At 47.1% G+C, this 19,908-nt stretch overlaps 1 protein-coding gene across 1 annotated transcript in view; it reads left to right on the top strand.

Moving 5' to 3' along the window:
• ABCA13 (ATP binding cassette subfamily A member 13) overlaps positions 1-19,908 on the top strand; it is a 366,717-nt gene that overhangs the window by 331,123 nt on the left and 15,686 nt on the right. The window contains exons 60-62 of the mRNA XM_065938900.1: positions 137-271; positions 2,294-2,397; positions 10,334-10,426. Coding sequence (XP_065794972.1) covers positions 137-271; positions 2,294-2,397; positions 10,334-10,426 — 332 coding nt within the window. The remainder of the gene's footprint in view (positions 1-136; positions 272-2,293; positions 2,398-10,333; positions 10,427-19,908) is intronic.

Here is a 19,908-nt window from a genome sequence, read left to right as displayed (position 1 = left end):
GGGGGTGTTCATGAGCAGGGCTGAGTGTGGGTGTGGGCAGGGCAGGAGGAAGCAGGGCTCTGGGCCCAGAAACAGGTACCGGGGTGGGGGGCCCTTGGTGAATGGGGTGCCCTCACAGAGAGCTCCTCTCCTCCAGGTGGCTGGGGACCTCGTGAGGCGTCTCCATCTAGAAGCGCATGTGGACAAACCCGTGGCCACCTACAGTGGGGGGACCAAGAGGAAGCTGTCCACAGCCCTGGCCCTGCTGGGGAAGCCTGACCTTCTCTTACTGGTGAGTAGTGGATGGAGCAGTGACATGCCAGTGTCTCCAGATAAGATGCTTTGATCTATCAGAGGTCCTCCAGGGAGGATGTTCAAAATTTGCAGTGTCACATTTCTGAACTAATAAATGCTTTGCCCTGAATCAACATTTTCCAAACAGAATCTGTAATACCATTGGAATTTTACTGAGATGAAGCAGACTCTTTGGAGTCCCTTTTATTTATCCAATTGAAGATTCCATAAAATCTTAACACTGAAGACAGTATTTTAAAAGAATACCAGAGCCTGCTTGTAATCTGAAAACCAAAGCATGCCTGTCCTCTGGCTTGTTGCTTTAAGTCTTCTCCTGCAGATATGATGGTCAGAGCTGTAGGGACTCTGTGCTGAATCTGAGGGTCGGGGTCACGGGGAGGGAAGAACTTGCGGGTGAGGGGAGGGCGTCCAGCAGGAGAGCAGAGCACAGACAGCGGACCTGAGACAGGGCCATCTATAATCCACATGGGCACTGAAATTAATCCAGTTTGGCTGGATAGAAGCATGAGTTAGAGGTGGCCCAGTTGTCAATAAACAGAGCCAATCGTTTTGCATTTCAAAAATCGCTAAGAGTAGTATCATTTAAATAATAAAAAAGTCATTATTTGTGGACCATAGACTGGATTCTAACCATTAGAGGGCCACCCAGGGCTTCACACTGGAAGGAAATCCGAGGAACATGGAACAGTATGGGAGACAAAAGACAACCTTTCTTTGCCTGTTCTTGTTTGTTCAGTGGAGGCAGCATTTCAGTGGGGGCACTTAAGGGAGATTCAGAAGACCTGAGTTGGAGAAAGGGCCCCATTATTTGTGGAGTCTTCTGGAATCTGAGCTGGATTCTCCTCTTACTTGCCCTAAGCTTACTTTTTCCCAAGGTCCGAATTCAAAGATGACTATGTAATTGCATCTTCTGAAACCGGGTAACCAAAGCTTACACTTGTGTGATTTTGCAGTTTGCAGAAGACCTTTTCCTTACAAGAGGAGAGGCTGGCTTGCCTTTTTTTAAGAGTTCCTGGTGGGGCTGTTCCCTGCCTTCAGCAGGATCCTCCGCTCAACCTTGCCCCCATATATCCTGCATTGGATGGGCCCTTTGGTCCTCGATCCCACTCTTAGTTCGCTAGGTCTCCTGTGCTTGGGTGCAGTGATCTGGGTGGGGACTCACAAGTCCTATGCATGTTTCCTCCTCATCTGAAATGGTCCTTGATGACAGTGTGTGTCTTTCAGAGTCCTTGGAGGCACCCTTGAAATCCTCCACGTGAAGCGTTAGTGACGGGGGTGACTGTGAGTGTGTGCATCTGGTGGAGGACGTGCACTTGAAGCACGCTCAGCATCCTCCCCAGAGACAGGACAAGTGTCCCCCCGCCAATCCGTGTGTGAAAACATGGAGTGATGCTCCGACTCTCTCAGGGGAAGGTGGCCAATCATGCCTTCCACTTAGTTGGTTTATAACTACTCACCGTATCAACGTGATTTGCACGAAAGACCCAGCGTTTGCTTTCCTATTCTGTGCCATTTTTTGTCCACTTTCCTTCTGTTTCTTTCTTTGGGGCAGTTGATGACCTCAGCTCTTAAGAAAAATACGTTCGGTACTCCCTGACTGCAAGGGCACAGAAATGCATCAGGCAGCCTGCACACATCTCTCTCTAAAGGGGTTCAGATAAGAAGTGCTGGAGTGTTTATTAAAGGAGAAAGCTTCGGGTTTAAAAGAAATTTCACTGTCCTTGACGCTGTGAAATCAATGAAGCCGTTTTCTCTCTTGTATATCTTCTAGGGTAGATGCTTCTGGTGTTTTAAAGAGGTTGGGGTGCGTCAGGGCAGGCCTACCTCCCTGGACTCCAAGCGGAGCCCAGCAGACTTGAGGGCTCCTGGCGTCTGCTGAGCACAGAGCATGGCCTGGCGCTGGGACTGGATTTCCCTCCAGCCTGCATCCTTGCACCGGGGGAGTGCATTCCCACGTGCCTTCTCCCCCACCCCTCACCCTGTGTCCTCTCCCCTTCAGGACGAGCCCAGCTCAGGGATGGACCCCTGCTCCAAGCGGCACCTGTGGGAAGCGGTGAAGACAGAGGCTGAGGCGGGCTGTGCTGTGGTCCTGAGTTCCCACAGGTGAGCCTGGCAGCTCCCAGACCGAGTGCGGTGCCCCCACCCGACCCGCTTGCCCCATGCAGCGCTGCCACACGATGCCATGTGTCACCCCTGACGTAGGTCGGGACACTGACCAGGGAGGGACCAGGTTACACATCCAGGCCGCCCCCGTGAGTGGCCCGGCGGGGACTCCGAAGCCAGTGGCCCCCCAGTGACCACACTCTACTGCCTGTCAGTCACGTCTGGAGAGCCGGGCGTCCTCCTCGGGCCCTTCCGCGACCAGTTTCAGCCCCTTTATTCCAGCATGAAAGTTAGCTGAAATGAAAACTCAGCACGTTTCCAAACAGGGTCACATGTTTTCTTCCTCATAGAATTAGTCTTGTGGTGAGGTTTTCACATCGTTGGCTTCTTTTCAGCTTTATGCTGCACTCTTCTAGGTCACAGAGTGATGGCGTTCTTTGGTTTCCTAAACTCACTGAGGGAGAGTGAGCACAGTGGTCTGGCTTATAAGCATTCTTTTTAAATTTATTTATTTTTTTTAATTTTTATTGGAATAGAGTTGATTTATGATGTGTTAGTTTCTCTTGTATAGCAAAATGAATCAGTTATACATATGTATACTCTCTCCTTTTCAGATTCTTTTCCCATATTGGTCTTTACAGAGTGCTGAGGAGAGTTCCGGGCGCTCTACAGTAGGGCCTTATTGGTGGTCTGTTTTATACACAGCAGTGTATGTCCTGCAGTGGAGATCAGGCTTTAGAGTTTAGACGTGCTTGCTTCTGACTTGTAAGTTAAATGTGCCAGGAGCAAATTAGCCACATGAAGGATCTGGGTTCTTCCTTACTTGCAAGCTTATAGATCCGGCATATGGGTTTCCTGTATGCTTCCAGAAGACAGGAGACCCATGGGTCAGAGAAAGCAACCAGCATCAAAAAAGCCATCTGGTTCCATGAGCCTGACTTACCCCAGGGATGCCGAAGGCTCAGATAGAGACCTGTGGGCCCCGGAGAGAAGCACAGCCCTGGGGACCCTCTGCTTGACAGCAGCTGACAAGTCACCCAGCTCTGCCCCTGGGGGCGGAGGGCCCTCACTGTGGGCACAGGCCCAGGTCAAGACCAGCTGGGATCTTGCAGGCTGGGGATTCCTGACCAGACCTGTGAGGGAGGAGGGGCCCTGAGGAGTGTCCCCCAGATTTCCTGAATGGATAAGTCTGAGCTGGAGTGAGTGGCCTGCTCCTTGTGGCTAGAAGTGAAACACAAAGCCAGCCCATCACCAGGATGGGAGGTCTCCGGGGGGGTCCTGGGAGACGTTGCCGATGACTACGGCAGTGTCAGTTCCTGGAAAAATAACCAGTTGCTGTCAATCCAGGTGACAGACCCGGGCGGGAATGCTGGTTATCGAGCTAATTCCCCTGGGAGTGCTGGGGCCACCCTCGGGTCCAGGCGGAGTCATTGAGGAAGGATGCTGTTCACACCACTGCTTCCTTTTTTTGTTTGTTTTAACTTACACTCACTCAGTGATGGGCTTCCTAGGTGGCTCAGTGGTAAAGAATCTACCTGCCAGGCAGGAGACCTGAGTTCAGTCCCTGGCTCAGGAAGATCTCCTCGAGAAGGAAACGGCAGCCCACTCCAGCATCCTTCCCTCTAGCATCCCGTGGACAGAGGCGTGCTACAGCCCACAGTGTTGCAGGGTCGGACACAGCTGAGCAACTAGACAGCGCAGCGGCACTCATGGTGCTTTGCCTGCTGCCCAGCCTTCCTGAAGTTTTGACTGTCAGACCTCAGGCTCCGTAGCCCAATCATCTCCGACTCTTTATGACCCTGTGGACCCACCAGGCTCCTCTGTCCATGGGATCCTCCAGGCAAGAATAGTGGAGTGGGTTGCCACCTCCTCCTCCAGGGCCTCTTCCCATCCTAGGGATTGAACCCAGGTCTCCTGCATCTCTTGCATTGGCAGGTGGATTCTTTACTGCTGAGCCAGCAGGGAAGCCCTTACTGTCAGACTCACCACTGCCCTTTAAAAAAAGTTTCTTTGAGGCATGATTTATGTGCCGTGTGACTTCTCCACTTTAAGTGCACCTTCCTGTGTGATTTTCGTCACTGCAGTCCCATGCCTCGTCATCCAGACCCAGTTCAGGGTGTCTCCATCACTTTGGAGTGTTCTCACTTAGCCCCCGTCCACTCCGGCGTCTGTCTCCATCAGTGTGCCCTTCGTGGATCTCCATCCACGTGGAGTCATGTGACCTGTGATCATTGGTATGTGACTCTGTCGGAGAGTCAGCACTCAGAGCCCAGCAGTGAGCGGTGTCCCGCGTGTGCTGCCCACCCTCCACCCGTGCCCTTTGGGTGGGCCCCACACTCAGCCGTGCAGTGCAGGGTGCTGTCAACAGCCGCGCACACGCCTTTGTCTAGACCCACGTTTCTCGTTCTCTTAGCCGTCTTTTTCTGGGTTGTACGGTAACTTGTGTTCAGCACTTTAGAAAGCTGCAGAGCTGTTCTCCGAAGCGTCAATCATTTTTTAATCCCAAGAACAATGACGGGACTTTCCAGGATCCCCACGCTGCCATCAACGCTGCTGGTCTTCCTGTTTGTAACCGTCCTGGTGATGTGTGGTTTCACTCACGTTTTCGTAATGAACATCTCTCCTCGCTGTCTGTTCACCTGCGTTGCTTCTTGTAAGAAGCCAGCCGCTAGCAAAGCCGATGCTCCCTGGATGTCCTGAGTCACTTTGTCTGACTCTATCAAGATTTCTCGGTGCCTTTCAACACCTTGACTTTGATGTGTCGGGATGTAGATCTCTATGTGTTCCACCTGGGTTTTGTTCATGCTTCTGGAGGATGAATCTATGAAAACGCTTTCTCCTGCAGTGAGCAGCTCCTGATTCTTCTGTCTAGTTGTTTTTTTTCAACTTTGTTTTCATTTTTTGAAGCCTGGGTGTTTTTGGAGCCATGCTGCTTTTGTCCAGGCGAGTTGCCAGATACAGCCTTTGTTGGGCTTTGGAGAAGGAAATGGTAACCCGCTCCAGTATTCTTGCCTGGAGAATCCTGTAGACAGAGGAGTCTGCTGGGCTGCTGTCCATGGGGTCGCACAGAGTCAGACACGACTGAAGCGACTTAGCATGCATGCATGCATTGGAGAAGGAAATGGCAACCCAGTCCAGTATTCTTGCCTGGAGAATCCCAGGGACAGAGGAGCCTGGTGGGCTGCCGTCCATGTGGTCGCACAGAGTCAGACATGACTGACGTGACTTAGCAGCAGCAGCAGGCCTACAAGGATTCAGTCTCTGCTGTCATCCGAGTGTGGGCAAGGCGGGGCTTTCCCAGCTCAGGGCATTTTCTAGCCGGCTTGCTTTTGTCTTTCCTGGTCCCTCTGGTCTGTGTAGGGTGCATGCGGATGGCGGGCGGGGGGCCTCTGGGCTCACGTGGTGTGTGTGGCTGGCTTGGGCTTCTCCACCCTCCAGTGCTGTACACGCAGCCTCACGGGCTCCGCGCGTGACCCAGCCACAGGCCAGATGCTGAGCTGCTGGCCCTCCCTGCTTGTGGAGTCTGCAGTGCGGACGGTGTTGACAGGTGTGGGCTCTGCCCTGCCATGCACGGGGCGTGCATCCCTCCATGGGGCAGAGATGCTCGTGGCCTGTCTTCTGCTAGGAGCTGCCTGTTGTGAGCCAGGATGCCACAGCCCACCCCCCTTCTTACCCTTGTTCAGCAGTTTGTCAGCTGTAACTGCTCCTCATATTGTCCTATGCTTTTGGTCAATTTCCAGAATTCCGAAATGTATCATTTTTGTTAACTTTGTCCGGTTTCTTAATTGTCTTTTGAACATGACTGCCCTTGGCAGTATGGCAGTTAGCTGAAAGTCCTGACTATGCTATTTTTTGTGTGTGTCTTTTTTCTGTTTCTATTCAGAAAATAAAATGTTACATCGAGGTAAGTTAAATTCGGCAAATCCCTTACTTTATTATAATACGTTCTTGCTTCCAGTGACCATCTTTCTGTGCCAGTCCTGGGAACTCTGATTTCTGTTGTCATTCTGCCAGTACTTAGGGCCCCTAAGCTCTAAGACTGGGAACTCAGGTGTCACGTTAAAAGGTCTTTATAATTCTCATTTAACATATAATTATTGCAGACAGCTCTCAGAGAGACCACATATCACTGTAATTTCTTTTTTATATCCTCCTGTTCATTTGGTCTCACATTAATGATGTATCCTTATTTCCAAAAATCTGTCTGTAGCCATACAGCACGAAGTTCTAAGTGACTGACAGTGGAGAGCAAGGCAGCCTTGGGCTGATCCCCCGATTCTAGGAAGTCTCTGAACTAGAGCTTCCTTTTGATTAGGAGTCCATCTCCCCGCTCCCCAAGTCCGTATGCTAGGGGACTACGGTGTAGAGCAGGGGTAGGACACGAAAGTAGGAGCACTGGGTCCTAGTTTACTGTCTATGAGGAATTAAAATCAGCCCAGGAGGGCCAGGCCTGCTTCCTCCTCACTCATCAGACGCTGATCTGAGAAGTTCACCATAGGACGTCCCCTGTATACAAACGTGTTCCATTCTGAGAACACGTTTGTAAGTTCAATTTGTTTGTAAGTCCGAAAAGTTAGCCTAGGTGCCCAACTAACACAATCAGGTCTCTAGTACTATACTATGTAAGTTTATATAACTGTCTGCACGAATAATAAATAAAAATCACAACAGTAAAACATTTTTAATCTTACAGTACCTTGAAAAGTACAGTAATACCAGCTACATCACCACTGCGTTTACACTTGTTCCTGGACATCCAGGGCTTGAAATAAACATACTGTACTGCCGTATCCAGTACTCTATGGTTCACAAAAGCACAATCGTATATAGAGGATGCACGCATGTGACAATGTATGCCAGACACGTGAACTAACTTACATGATTGGACGTGTGAACACATGTTTGTGTCTTTGAAAGTTTTTGACTTGAAGGTTGGTCTGTAGGGGGTTTACTCTATAAACACTTAAAGCTCTGAGTCACCTGACCCAGTTCTGTCCCCATCTGCTTCATCACCAAAAATAAACAGCATAGTGTTTATTTTTGAATAAATGGTCAGAGATTCCTTTCATTGTGTAGAACCTTGATTTTATGTATCCTTCCTGATGCTGAAGACCATCAGCATCTCAAATCTCTGCCTCTGGGTCAAGACTATAGAATCCCAAGTTTCTGGAGCATAGTTGTTCGATAGCAGATACTCAGGCAGTTGGAAATTGTGAGTCATTGTTCTATGGCCTGAAGTAATATCAATTGTTGTTGGGGTCCTATGTTTAGGAAGGTCATATAGAACTGACTAGATGTTCTATCACTTTAATTAGAGACCTACTATGCACTCATATTAAAAAATGATATGGTTATTTTAAACTGAAATTAATTAGGAAACATAGAGAAAGATAACATCTGCACAGAAAAATATATAAAGCATACTTGGGATGTGAAGAGCCCTGAGACTTCATGTTAAGCTACTGTAACAAAGACCCCCAATGAAAGTGACCCAGACCAGATAAACATTTCTCTCCTGCATTCACAGTTCACACTGGGGGGCTATGTCAGAGCCAAGGGGCATCCAAGGACTCAGATTCTTTCCACCAAGTCACTCACTCATCATCTTCAGGGTTGAGCTGACTCAGTAGCTGTGTCCATATCCCAGCTTATGGGAAGTGGAAAGATCAAAACCCAGGGCAAGTGGCTTGCCTACTTCAGTGTGACTCAGAAATTGTCCTTCACACTGGCCTGTTTGGTCACATGTCCACCTCTGGCTGCATGGAAGGCTGACCGGTATAATCTTGATAAGAATATACACTGACCCAACGAACACACTGTTTTATGTTCATTCCCCAACAGGAAGACTACCATACTTTCTTTAGAATTTGTATAATACAGCATGGTAAAAGAAAGAAAAAAATTCCACCATTAATTCACTTTTCAGGTATTTGATAGTCATACATTTTTTTGTGCTTTTTCTTACTTTTTTTTTTAACATATATGTGCAATTTTCCTAACATGCATTGTCATTTTACCATTGCTAAATCATTACCTTTTCCATATCCAATGAACTGACTTTGGAAACCCTCATTTCAATGGCTGACACACATATGGATGTACCCTCATTTATGTTTCTGTATTATTCTACTGTGGATCCTGTTTCTAGATTTTTTACAGTTATAGATAAGTTGTTCTATGCATTCATATTTTCTGTATTTCCTAAGGTGAGTCCCTAGGAAAGGAATTTTTTGCAAATTGTTTTTCACCAAGGTATGCCAATGTTTTATTCCCAACAGTCATATATACACTGACCTGTTTAAAATTATTGAGAGAGTGTCTAACTTTGGGGGTATTTTTTTGGATCTGAGAATTTATTTTTTTTATTCACACAGGAGATGGAGGGGAAAAGAATTTTTGTCTGTAACACACACAGGTATATGTGACAAATGCCTGTCAGGCTAGAAAATAGTTTTAAGATCACTTATCTCATGGTTTAGTTTGTAATTTATTGGTATGTTTATTACGCATGAATGATTTTTTTGAAAAATCTATACATTATTTACCCTTTTTCCTCTCTTGAGTTTTTGTTTATTTTTACAGTAATATATGTGAGTTCTTTGGGCTTCTGAGGCGGCACTAATGGTAAAGAACTTGACTGCAAATGCAGGAGACATGAGTCACGGGTTGGATCCCTGTGACTCCTTTCCTGCTGTCAGGAAGATGCCCTGAAGGAGAGTCTGGCATTCCACTCCCATATTCTTGCCTGGAGGATCCCATGGACAGAGGATCCTGGCGGTCTACAGCCCATGGGGTCACAAAGAGTCAGACACAAGTGAAGCAGCTTAACACACACACACATGAGTTCTTTATAAGTACGTCAAATATCACCCTTTGTGTTTGTTGCAATTTTTTAAATGTTACTTTGACATACTTACTAGAAATTCGTAGCTTTTCATTGTCAAGTACATAAAACTTTTCCTTCACAGTTTATTCCATTGCTCTTATGCTTGAAATTGTGTTCCATTCTCCGGTTTGTATGTAAAATACTAATGTCTCATCTGCACTGTCATATTTTGTTCTAAAGGTCTTCCTTGTAATTCCTTAGCATACTGTCTCTTTTTAATTATTTAAGAAAATGCTAATATTTTCTGGAATGAGTCTTATTTTACTTCTCGTTTGACCTTTTTCTACGTGTCTCTAAATAATTTTAAAGTATATTTAAAAAATTGTTTGCAATTTTTCTTGTGGGGAGTGATAAACTTTTGATCAGTATTATACTAAATTCTTCTTAAAATTTATATTATACTTTTATATATTTATAATGATATAATTGTAAATTTTAAACCTTGATAACATACTTCATATCAATGTAATATTAGATTATATTACAAGCTAAGTTATAGTTACAAATTACAGTGTTATTTGTTATATATAATATACTGTATTAAAGTATGACTTTTGTTTATAGTTTATACAAAATTTATTTTATACTTGTTACATTTTATACTTGCATTATATTATTTATATTATAATTATTTTTTAAACAATTTCTCATTTAAACTATATTTGTTCTTTTCTCTCTTTCTGATATATCTTCCCACTGATTCAAAGTTTAATTTTCCATCAGTAAATCTTCTTTCTTTTCATAAGATTTCCATGTTTATGAAGGTCTTTCTGATCTATTTTGCATTTTTGTGCTATTGCTAAAAGGTTTCTCCTATATATTCAGTTCTTCCTACTGTATGGAAAGACTACTAATATTTTGGTTAACTGTGTAGCTGGCCATGTAAGTGGAGTCTTATCCATTTCCAGTGTGCTGTTTTGAGTTCTGTGAGGTTCCTGTATGGAAAGTCAGCTGGTTTTCAGTAATGGTGTGTCTCTCTGCTCGCCCATCCCACTGTTGATTCGAGCCCTGTCTGGGGCTGCGGCTCACCCCTGGTCCTGTCTCCCGCAGCATGGAGGAGTGCGAGGCTGTGTGCACAAGGCTTGCCATCATGGTCCACGGCAGCTTCCGATGCCTGGGTTCCCCACAGCACATCAAAAACAGGTGCGTGCCGTCCTTTCATTTAGACGTCTGCTGTGAGTTTGTAGCCGGACGGCTTATAGCCGGAGGGGCCCGAGGGTTGGCGTGGTTCCACACGGCCTGGGAGGGGAGATGGGGCTGAGCCGGGAAGGGCGTGTGTGAAACACCACCGCCAGGGGGCGCCCACTCTCAGCCCCACGCAGCTCAGCGTTTCCCCACGAGGTCTTCTGCCCCCAAGGACACCCACTCTCTTTGTGGTGACCCTGGGAGGGTTCGAAATACCACTGCAGAGTCAAGATGAAGCGGGACCAAAAACATCCTCACTGATGCACAAAGCCACATGGAAAGACTGTCCTAACACAGCCCTCTCCCAGAGCGGGTCAGTAACCTGTGCTGCACTTGGAGAAAGACCTCATGGATTCAGGGTGGTGAAAGATGGTCCTTGTGGTTGCTTCCTAGTTCAGCTAATAAACTAGAGACTTTGTGCTTTAATACCTTAGATTTCTTTCTGGGTTATTTGTCTTTTTTTCTATTTACTCTTTGGATTATTAATGATTTTGTAATCAAGTTGTATGAGTGTTTTTAGGTATTCATATAACTTAAAAAAATTCAGTATTGCCAAGCTGTTTTCAACGTTTATAAGGCATGCCACATTTTATTGTGTTTTACTTGACTGCGCTTCACAGATGCAGTGTTTTTTTCAAGTTGAAGGTTTGTGGTCACCCTGCACTGAATAAGTCAGTTTGTACCATTTTCTCAACAGCATTTGCTCACTTTCTGTGTCACATTTTGGTAATTCTTGCAGTATTTCAGACCCTCCACTAGCAAAAAGATTATGAATCACTGAAGGCTCAGATGATAGCATTTTTTTTTTTTAGCAACAATCTTTTTTTAAATTCAAGATATGTACATTTTTGGGCTTCCCTAGTGGCTCAGACAGTAAAGCCTGCCTGCAGTGTGGAAGACTCAGGTTTGATCCCTGGGCCGGGAAGGTCCCCTGGAGAAGGAAATGGTGACCCACTCCAGTATTTTTGCCTGGAAAATTCCATGGATGAAGGAGCCTAGCAGGCTGCAGTCCATGGAGTCGCAAAGAGTCAGATACAACTGAACGACTTCACATCACATGTACATTTTTAGACAATGCTGTTGTACACTTAATAGACTACAGCATAGCATAATTTTATATGCACTGAGGAGGCCCCCAAATCATGTAACCCCTGTAATTGTGGTATTTGCTGGATTGTAGTGGCCTAAACCAAACCTGCAATGTCTCTAAGGTCTGCCTGTCATTTCTTTTAAATGTGTTGTTTAATCTGTCCCTTTTGACCTAGAGTAATTTATCCGTGTATTTTGATAAATCTCTTTTCATTTATTCAGTGCTTTTAAAGTTGGAATTCCCTAGCGGAGATTTGTTAAATTTGTAATATATTAGGTCGAAATATTTTTATTTTATGGAGGAAATAACAATGAATGCTTGGATTGAGATGCTGAGGTGGGAAGTGGACCGCTGTTTTCCCGTGGCTCAGAGTTGGGGGACCGCTTGTCCGCCACGCTCACTCTCACTTCAGGTCAACCCCTCATCAGATAGCCCGCTGGAAACTGCTCTCAGAATGTGCTCTGCTCACCTTTAATAAGGATCATCAAAAGAAAAATAATATTTCACGCTCCCTCACCTGTATGAATGCCCACATAAAGTTTTACAGCCCTTGCCTGATTGTTGGGTGATGTATGTCCGAGTTTGGCTACTTGCCTTTCAAGAGGTCTCCTGACGTCGCTGGGAGTGGCGGTGAGAAGGCCCCTGGGAGGGGCGTCCTCTTCCCGCTCCGGTCCGTGCTCTCAGCGGCCGCTGAGGTTTAGGTCTGATAACAGGTGATGTGTCGCTCAGACGGTAAAGAATCTGTCTGCAGTGGGTTCACCCCCTGGGTTGGGAAGATCCCCTGGAGGAGGCAGTGGCAGTCCACTCCAGTATCCTTGCCTGGAGAATTCCACGCCCAGAGCCGCTGGGTGGGCTGCAGTCCACAGGGTCACAAAGAGCGAGACACAGCTGGGCAGCTAGCATTTTCACTTTCAACATGTAACAGGGCTGAGAACACATCGCCAGTAAGTGTGAACAGTACAGTTTTGTTAGGAGAGATAGTTTTGGGTTTTTGACTGGAACCTTGAACTTAATACATTCAAGCAATGACTTGCGAAGTTGGTGTTTTCTTGTGACGAACCGAGTGCATGTGTTTCCATGATATTGAGAAAAAGAATCCAGGGTCCATCGTAAAATGGGGTGCTGGGCTTCTCAACCTGGGTCACCCGTGTGGTGCTGCTCCTCTCCTCCGGGTGTGGGGGCTTCGGGAGACAGCTCGGGGAAGACGGTGCCCCCAGAACCTCAGAGCCATCACGTCATGTCTGAGCCTGGGGGCGGGCCGGGTCCAGGTCTTCCCTCTGCCTCGATTCCTGGATGACACTGCCTCTTCTTGGCTGGTTTCCGTGGACACACTATTCTTGCTGCTCTGATTCTTTTTTTTTTTAATTTATTTTTTAATTGAAGGATAATTGCTTTACAGAATTTTGTTTTCTGTCAAACCTCAGCATGGATCAGCCACAGGTATACATATGTCCCCTCCCCTTTGAACCTCCCTCCCGTCTCCCTCCCACGCCACCCCTCTAGGTTTATACAGGGCCCCTGCTTGAGTTTCCTGAGCCACACAGCAAATTCCCACTGGCCATCTATTTTACATATGGTAGTGTGAGTTTCCATGTTACTCTTTCCACACATCTCACCCTCTCCTCCCCCTCCCCATGTCCATAAGTCTATTCTCTATGTCTGTTTCTTCATTGCTGCCCTGCAAATAAGTTCTTTGGTACCATCTTTCTAGATTCTGTATATATGCGTTAGTATACGATATTTATCTTTCTCTTTCTGACCTACTTCACTCTGTATAATAGGCTCTGGGTTAATCCAGCTCATTATAACTTACTCAAATGCATTCCTTTTTATGGCTGAGTAATATTCCATTGTGTGTAATGTGTCACAATTTCTTTATTCATTCATCTGTTGATGGACATCTATGTTGCTTCCATGTTCTAGCTATTGTAAATAGTGCTGCAGTGAGCAATGGGATATATGTGTCTTTTTCAATTTTGGTTTCCTCAGGGTACATGCCTAGGACTGGTATTGCTGGGTCATATAGTGGCTTTATTCCTAGTTTTTTAAGGAATCACCATACCATCTTCCATAGTGGCTGTATCAATTTACATTCCCACCAACAGTACGGGAGGGTTCTCCTTTCTCCACACCCTCTCCAGCATTTATTGTTTGTAGACTTTTTGATGATGGCCATTCTGACCAGTATGAGGTGATATCTCACTGTAGTTTTGATTTGCATTTTTCTAATAATGAGCGATGTTGAGCATCTTTTCATGTATTTGTTAGCCACCTATATGTCTTCTTTGGAGAAATGTCTGTTTAGGTCTTTGTCCCACTTTTTGATTGGGTTGTTTGTTTTTCTGGCATTGAGTTGTATGAGCTGCTTGTATATTTTGGAAATGAATCTTTTGTCAGTTGTTTCATTTGCTATTATTTTCTCCCATTCTGAGGATTGTATTTTCACCTTGCTTATAGTTTCCTTTGCTGTGCAAAAACTTTTAAGTTTAATCAGGTCCCACTTGTTTACTTTTGTTTTTATTTCTGTTACTCTAGGAGGTGGGTTATAGAGGATATTGCTTTGATTTATGTCATCGAGTGTTCTGCCTATGTTTTCATCTAAGAGTTTTATAGTTTCTGGTCTTACATTTATGTCTTTAATCCATTTTGAGTTTATCTTTGTATATGGTGTTAGGTCTGATTCCTTTCTTTTTATAAGAGTCTATTTACTTTTAATTGGAGGATAATTCCTTTACAATCTTGTGATGGTTTCTCCACCTTTGCTCATTTAAATTTCTTTCCTGGACCCAAAGGGGCAGACCCCAAGAGCCCCCCAGTCAGAGAACGTTCCTCCAGAGGACAACCCCTCCCCAAGTCCTTTTTGAGCATCACAGCCCAGCATCCTGCTGCACACCCATCCTGCCACCTCCTCCATCCCTCCTGTTTTAAACGCATTTGTCAAAATATGAGTTGTCATGAGGCCAGCAGGCTCAGAGGTGATTGAACTGAGGGGTTTGTCACCTCTCCTGAGTGGAGGTGTGCAGCTTGAACTCAGTGGGGAGGCACCAGGTTGGCCTGATATAGTCTCTCCTGTTGGGTGCCCATCAGTCTGGGGAGTGGAGCTCATGGTGCCTGTGGCATCCATAGGCCTGGTAGGTGGGCATCTCAGGAGAGGTAGCAACCATGGGTCCAGGAGAAGAGACCGCTCTGGTTGGAGGTCATAGAGAAGTCTCTGAGTACAGGTAAAAGTACCAGGGGAGACTGTTTAAAGGGCATTGGATTCTTGATTGCATAAGAAACACACCTCTACAAATTCTGGATGTGAGACCATGTAAGAGGGATGAATGTACACCAGCCAAAGAATGCTTTGATTTAATGTTGAAATTAAAGGGAATCATTGGGCTTAGTGAAACCAGTCCTCGGAATAGCTGATTTTTAAATATTGCTGGGAAAAGACCCTGATGTTGGGAAAGATTGAGGGCAGGAGGAGAAGGGGACGACAGGATGAAATGGTTGGATGGTGTCACTCACTCAGTGGACGTGAGTTTGAGCAAACTAAGGGCGATAGTGAAGGACAAGGAAGCCTGGCGTGCTGCAGTCCATGGGGTCGCAAAGAGCCAAATGCAGCTGAGCAACTGAGCAATAAATATGGCTGAACAACCACAGATTTTCTGGTCTTATCTTGGGTTTCACAAACGTGCATTCTTTTCATTTTGGGGTGGATCACTCTTTCAGCGGAGCCTATCCTGTGTCTTGTTCGGCAGCACCCCCAGCCTGGGGATGACAGCACATCATGTCCCCAGACACGGCCCTGGTCTGAAGCACCATCTCACCCGCACTTTCCCCCATGTCTTCAGGCAGTCAGAGATGGCTGGACACACGGGCAGAACTGAGGTTGGAACTCAGAATCCTCAAGACAGGTCAGGCCCTAGCCCTGCCCTTTCCCTGACCTCCAAGGTGTGGCTCTGAGTCAGCTAGAGGAGGGGCCGTGAGCGGGATGGGCTGGGAACAGGCCTGGTGAGGGGTCAGCTCCACACACACTGGGGAATGGTCCTTCCCACAGGCTGATCCTCTGGGCCCTGGGTGATCTCATTTTGCAGAAGTTCCAGGATCTAGTGAGAAGAACATCTTCCTCTCCTTCCAGCCTCAGTCTGGTCCAGCTCGGATGTGAGAAATGGTACCTGGGTGTCAGCGGACCTGGAGGGCACTGTGACGATGGCAGGGTGGGGTCCCCCGCGTCCTCTGAACACCCCTCCTGTTCCTGCCTCGTTGTCTCCCACTTGCTTGGACACCTTGCAGCTGTGACTGTGCCCCCACCGAGCCGCCCGCGCTGTCCTTCCTCCTGGGTGGGGAGGGGCCTCTGGCCTCTCCGAGGTTCAGCACTTCCCTGCTCTGTCTCTCCGCAGCTACTGCCTGTCTCTCCTTTGGCAGGGGCTGCGTCCTCCCTGCCAGGAGATCTGTCTGTGCCAGACCCACCTGGCGCTCCTGCGGAACACCGCCTGGGTCCTTTGTCTGCCAGCATCACCCTGGGCTCAGCATCCGCGCCGTCTCAGGGATGGAACCTGGGGGCAGGGAGAGCCAGTCCTGGACGCCTCGGCCCAGGGAACCCAACAGAGCCACTTCAGAGATGCGCACATGGTCCTGAGATGTTCAGGCTTTGATTCCCAGGAGACCTCATGTTGTCAGACTCTAAATTCACTCCTTTATTAATAACTGGACATCCTATTTTGTCTCAAGTTCCAGGCCTTCTTTTTATAACTTTTTAAGGTATCTTAAGTCATATTTCTAAACAACTAAACAGTGTGTTTAACCTTAGAGCTGGCGTTCTAATTTGTTTTTAAATGTTCTTTGTGTTCGCAAACAAAGAACAAACCAAGTTCAAGTCTGATCATCGCTAGGTTTCTCTTCCTGGGACTTACCCAGGCTCTGGCTCTGCTGGTCCCGGCTTCAGCCAGCATTGCATCCTTAACCTGCCTGTTGTGGAGACAGGAGGATTTGGCAAAAAGTGGGAACTGGTGGGCCAGGAGGACAGACAGGGTCTGTGAGCTGACCTTCTGAGGTGTGATCTCTCTGGAAGGGTGGCGCTCTGGCCCTGCCCCCACCTCTACCCCATCCCTGTGCCTCACCACACCCCGCGCCCTGCAGCCTCTGCTTCAGACTGGAGTGTGTCCCTGTCCCCATCCAGCCGCAGGGCTCTCGCCGTCTCTGAGCTCCTCTCAGATCCCTCCGTCTCATCCGCACTCCCTGCCTCTCTGCGCCCAGCCAGACCACCTCGTGGACATCATCACACCTCCCCCGGCCTCCGGGGTGGTCCTGCCCGTGCTCACTGGCCGTGGGGCTTGGACACCACTTTCCTTTGTCCTCTGTTTCCAGTCAGAGCAGGAGAGTTCCTGGCACCCCGGAGGACCCCTTCAGGCTCAGGAAACTTGGGAACGTGTCCCTCATCATTTGGCCTTTTCCTTTTGAAAGTGAAAGTTGCTCAGTCATGTCCGGCTTTTGCAACCCCATGGACTATACATACAGTCCATGGAATTCTCCAGGCCAGAATACTGGAGTGGATAGCCATTCCCTTCTCCAGGGGATCTTCCCAACCCAGGAATTGAACTGGGGTCTCCTGTAACAATGCAGGAGGATTCTTGACCAGCTGAGCTCCATGGGAAGCCTGTGGCTAAAGAAGTCACCTTCTCTGAAATGTATAGAGCATGACAATAGCCCACGGTCCCAGACCACCACTCCTTGGCTTCCGGGCCCTTCCAGGGAGTCACGCCCATTGTCCTTTCTCACTTCCCCAGCCTCTGGGTCAGCCCTTCTAAGTCCCAAATTGCCTTTGTTACCTGATGGCCATTGATCACCCATTTTCATCCCTGCTGGACTAAGTACTGTGTGTAGATCATCTAGCTTGCTAGGTAGTAATACCAAGAGATGACACATGTAGAGTGTATTCCAGATGCTGGTCCTAAGTGTGCATGCACATGTGTGTGTGTGTGTGTGTGTGTGTGTGTGTGTGTGTGTGTGTGAGTCACTCAGTCATGTTTGACTCCGTGATCCCACGAACTGTAGCTCACCAGGCTCCTCTGTCCATGGAATTCTCCAGGCAAGAATACTGCAGTGGGTTGCTATTCCATTCTTCAGGGGTTTTATGTGTATCAGGTAACTTATTCCTCGTGACCATGATGACTAACCCAGGAGCCGACCTTATAGCCTGTCTGCTTTTAAAGGTACAGAAAATAAGACTGGGAAGTTTGGGAGTCTCTGTAGGTCCCTGGTTAGTAGATGGAAGAGCTGGATTTGAGCCCAGGCTCTTGGGCTGTGCTTTGTCCTCCGTGGCATGTTCTCAGGACCGCCCCCATCTAACAAGTGCAGAGAGTGAGCCAGGGTGAGGTCGGGGCTCACCTGTGGTCCGTCTGACTGCTGCGCCCCTGGATGTTCAGCTTGCACCAGGCTGCCTTCCCGCTGGCTGCAACCTAGGGCTGTACAGATGTGAATGGCTGCAGACTCTTCAGCCACATCTGTCCTGACAACGTGCCCCTGTTGGCCTTCCTCTTGGTGTGTTTCTGCATGTTCTGATTGTCACTGAGAATCTGACCCCCCACTTAATGTGTGTGTTCTGATTTCTAAGTCTGAAAGATGCTTCAGTGGGGTCTCACTGAATATTTATTCAACATTCTTCTCTTCCTATGTCCCTATTTTTGAGGAAGATAATTACGTCTTTATCAAGTGTATTTCTTTTATCCATTTGATACTGACATGATCTCACCTTGAGACCTTTCTCCAGTGGTTTTCTCCTTCTGCTTCTGGATCTTTCACGTTTTCTTTTGTATCAGTTGTGAGATACACTTCTCTATTAGTAACAGAACATCAGACACATTGAGGAATATTTATTAGGCATATTCATTTTTATATGTGGTAAAAACCCAGAAGCAACTGGTTATTGGCACTTGTCAGTTGGTTTGAGTCTTCACAATTTGCTTGGTCCCCACAGTAGCTGCTGTGGCTCCACCCACCCGTCACATCCGTGTTCTAGACAAGAATCAAGAAGAAGGAGGGAAAGGCAAAAGCGGCACGTGCCACCGTCCCCTCTTAAAGCAGGCTTTTCCAAGTCCCACCCGGCGACTTGCACTTGTGTTATTGGTCACCCTGGTTACTAGAAAGGCTAAGAAATACAGACCTGAGCTAGGGGCTTCCCCAGTGAAGTAGAGTTGATTTCTGTTACGAGGAAGACAAGGGAGGTAGCTGCTGTGGTTCTCTGCAGCTTCACGGTCTGATAGAGTTGTGTCCTGAGTTGAGAGTGGCTGTCAGTTTCAGTGGGCTGTGATCTGTGGCTTCTGGTCAAGACTGATGTGTGGTATGGGATATATGTCCGTACGTTGTGTGCACATGTGTATGTCTGTGTAAAGGAAAGCTGGACGCAGTGGTGGCTGCCTGGTAATGGGGGATGACTGACACCGACCTCTGGGACACTGGTGCTTCGTCCCAGGTAGTGAGGGATGCTGGTCGTAATGGAGCACATCCTGAGTCTGGGCAGCTGCCTTATCACCCGCAGGCTGTGGGCACATTCATGACCCACCAGGGAGGGACCCATACCAGCTGTGCATCGCACCCCTTTGCTTTCCCTCCCTTGGGACTGGCTTAAGCAGGAGAGTTAAGTCTGAAGGTGAAAAGCAGCCCTCCCAGGAAGGAAAAATAAGTCACATTTCTGAAGCACAGAGTTTATGATTTGAAGTCTGCTGGGCCAGTTTCAGTGGAGAGGGAAGCTGGGGCTGTTTATGTATACCCAAAATAAAACTTTATGTGATTTAAAGAGACTCCTTAAGATGACGAGAATTTTCATTTCCTTGAGTTGTCTGACATGCAAATTTTAGGAACCGAGGAAGAAAATGGAACAAACCTCAAAGGATGTGCTCAGCAGTCATTTATATTGGTGTTTTACTTAAAATATAAAAAATGTGATCGCTCAGTCGTGTCCAACTCTTTGTGACCCCATGGACTATACAGTCCATGGAATTCTCCAGGCCAGAATACTGGAGTGGGTAGCCTTTCCCTTCTCCAGGGGATCTTTCTAACCCAGGGATCAAATCCAGGTCTCCTGCATTGCAGGTGGATTCTTTACCAACTGAGCTACAAGGTAAGCCCAAAATATAAAGAATAATCTGGAGGATTTCTCCATTAATTTTCCACTAAGAGACAAGAGGAGGTACAATGATGTCTCAGTTCTCAAACTGTGACTTTCTGGGCATCTGCAAATTAACATATCACCTTATGTGACACCATATGCTTAAGCATGACAACTTCAATTTATTACTTCTACAAAACATTACCATATACATAAAAGCCTAGACTAAGATTATATCACCTGATGATAAACTGGCTC

This window comes from Muntiacus reevesi, chromosome 6, assembly GCF_963930625.1.
Source record: "Muntiacus reevesi chromosome 6, mMunRee1.1, whole genome shotgun sequence".
Classification (NCBI taxonomy): domain Eukaryota; kingdom Metazoa; phylum Chordata; class Mammalia; order Artiodactyla; family Cervidae; genus Muntiacus; species Muntiacus reevesi.
This window is presented reverse-complemented; position numbering and strand designations above follow the sequence as displayed.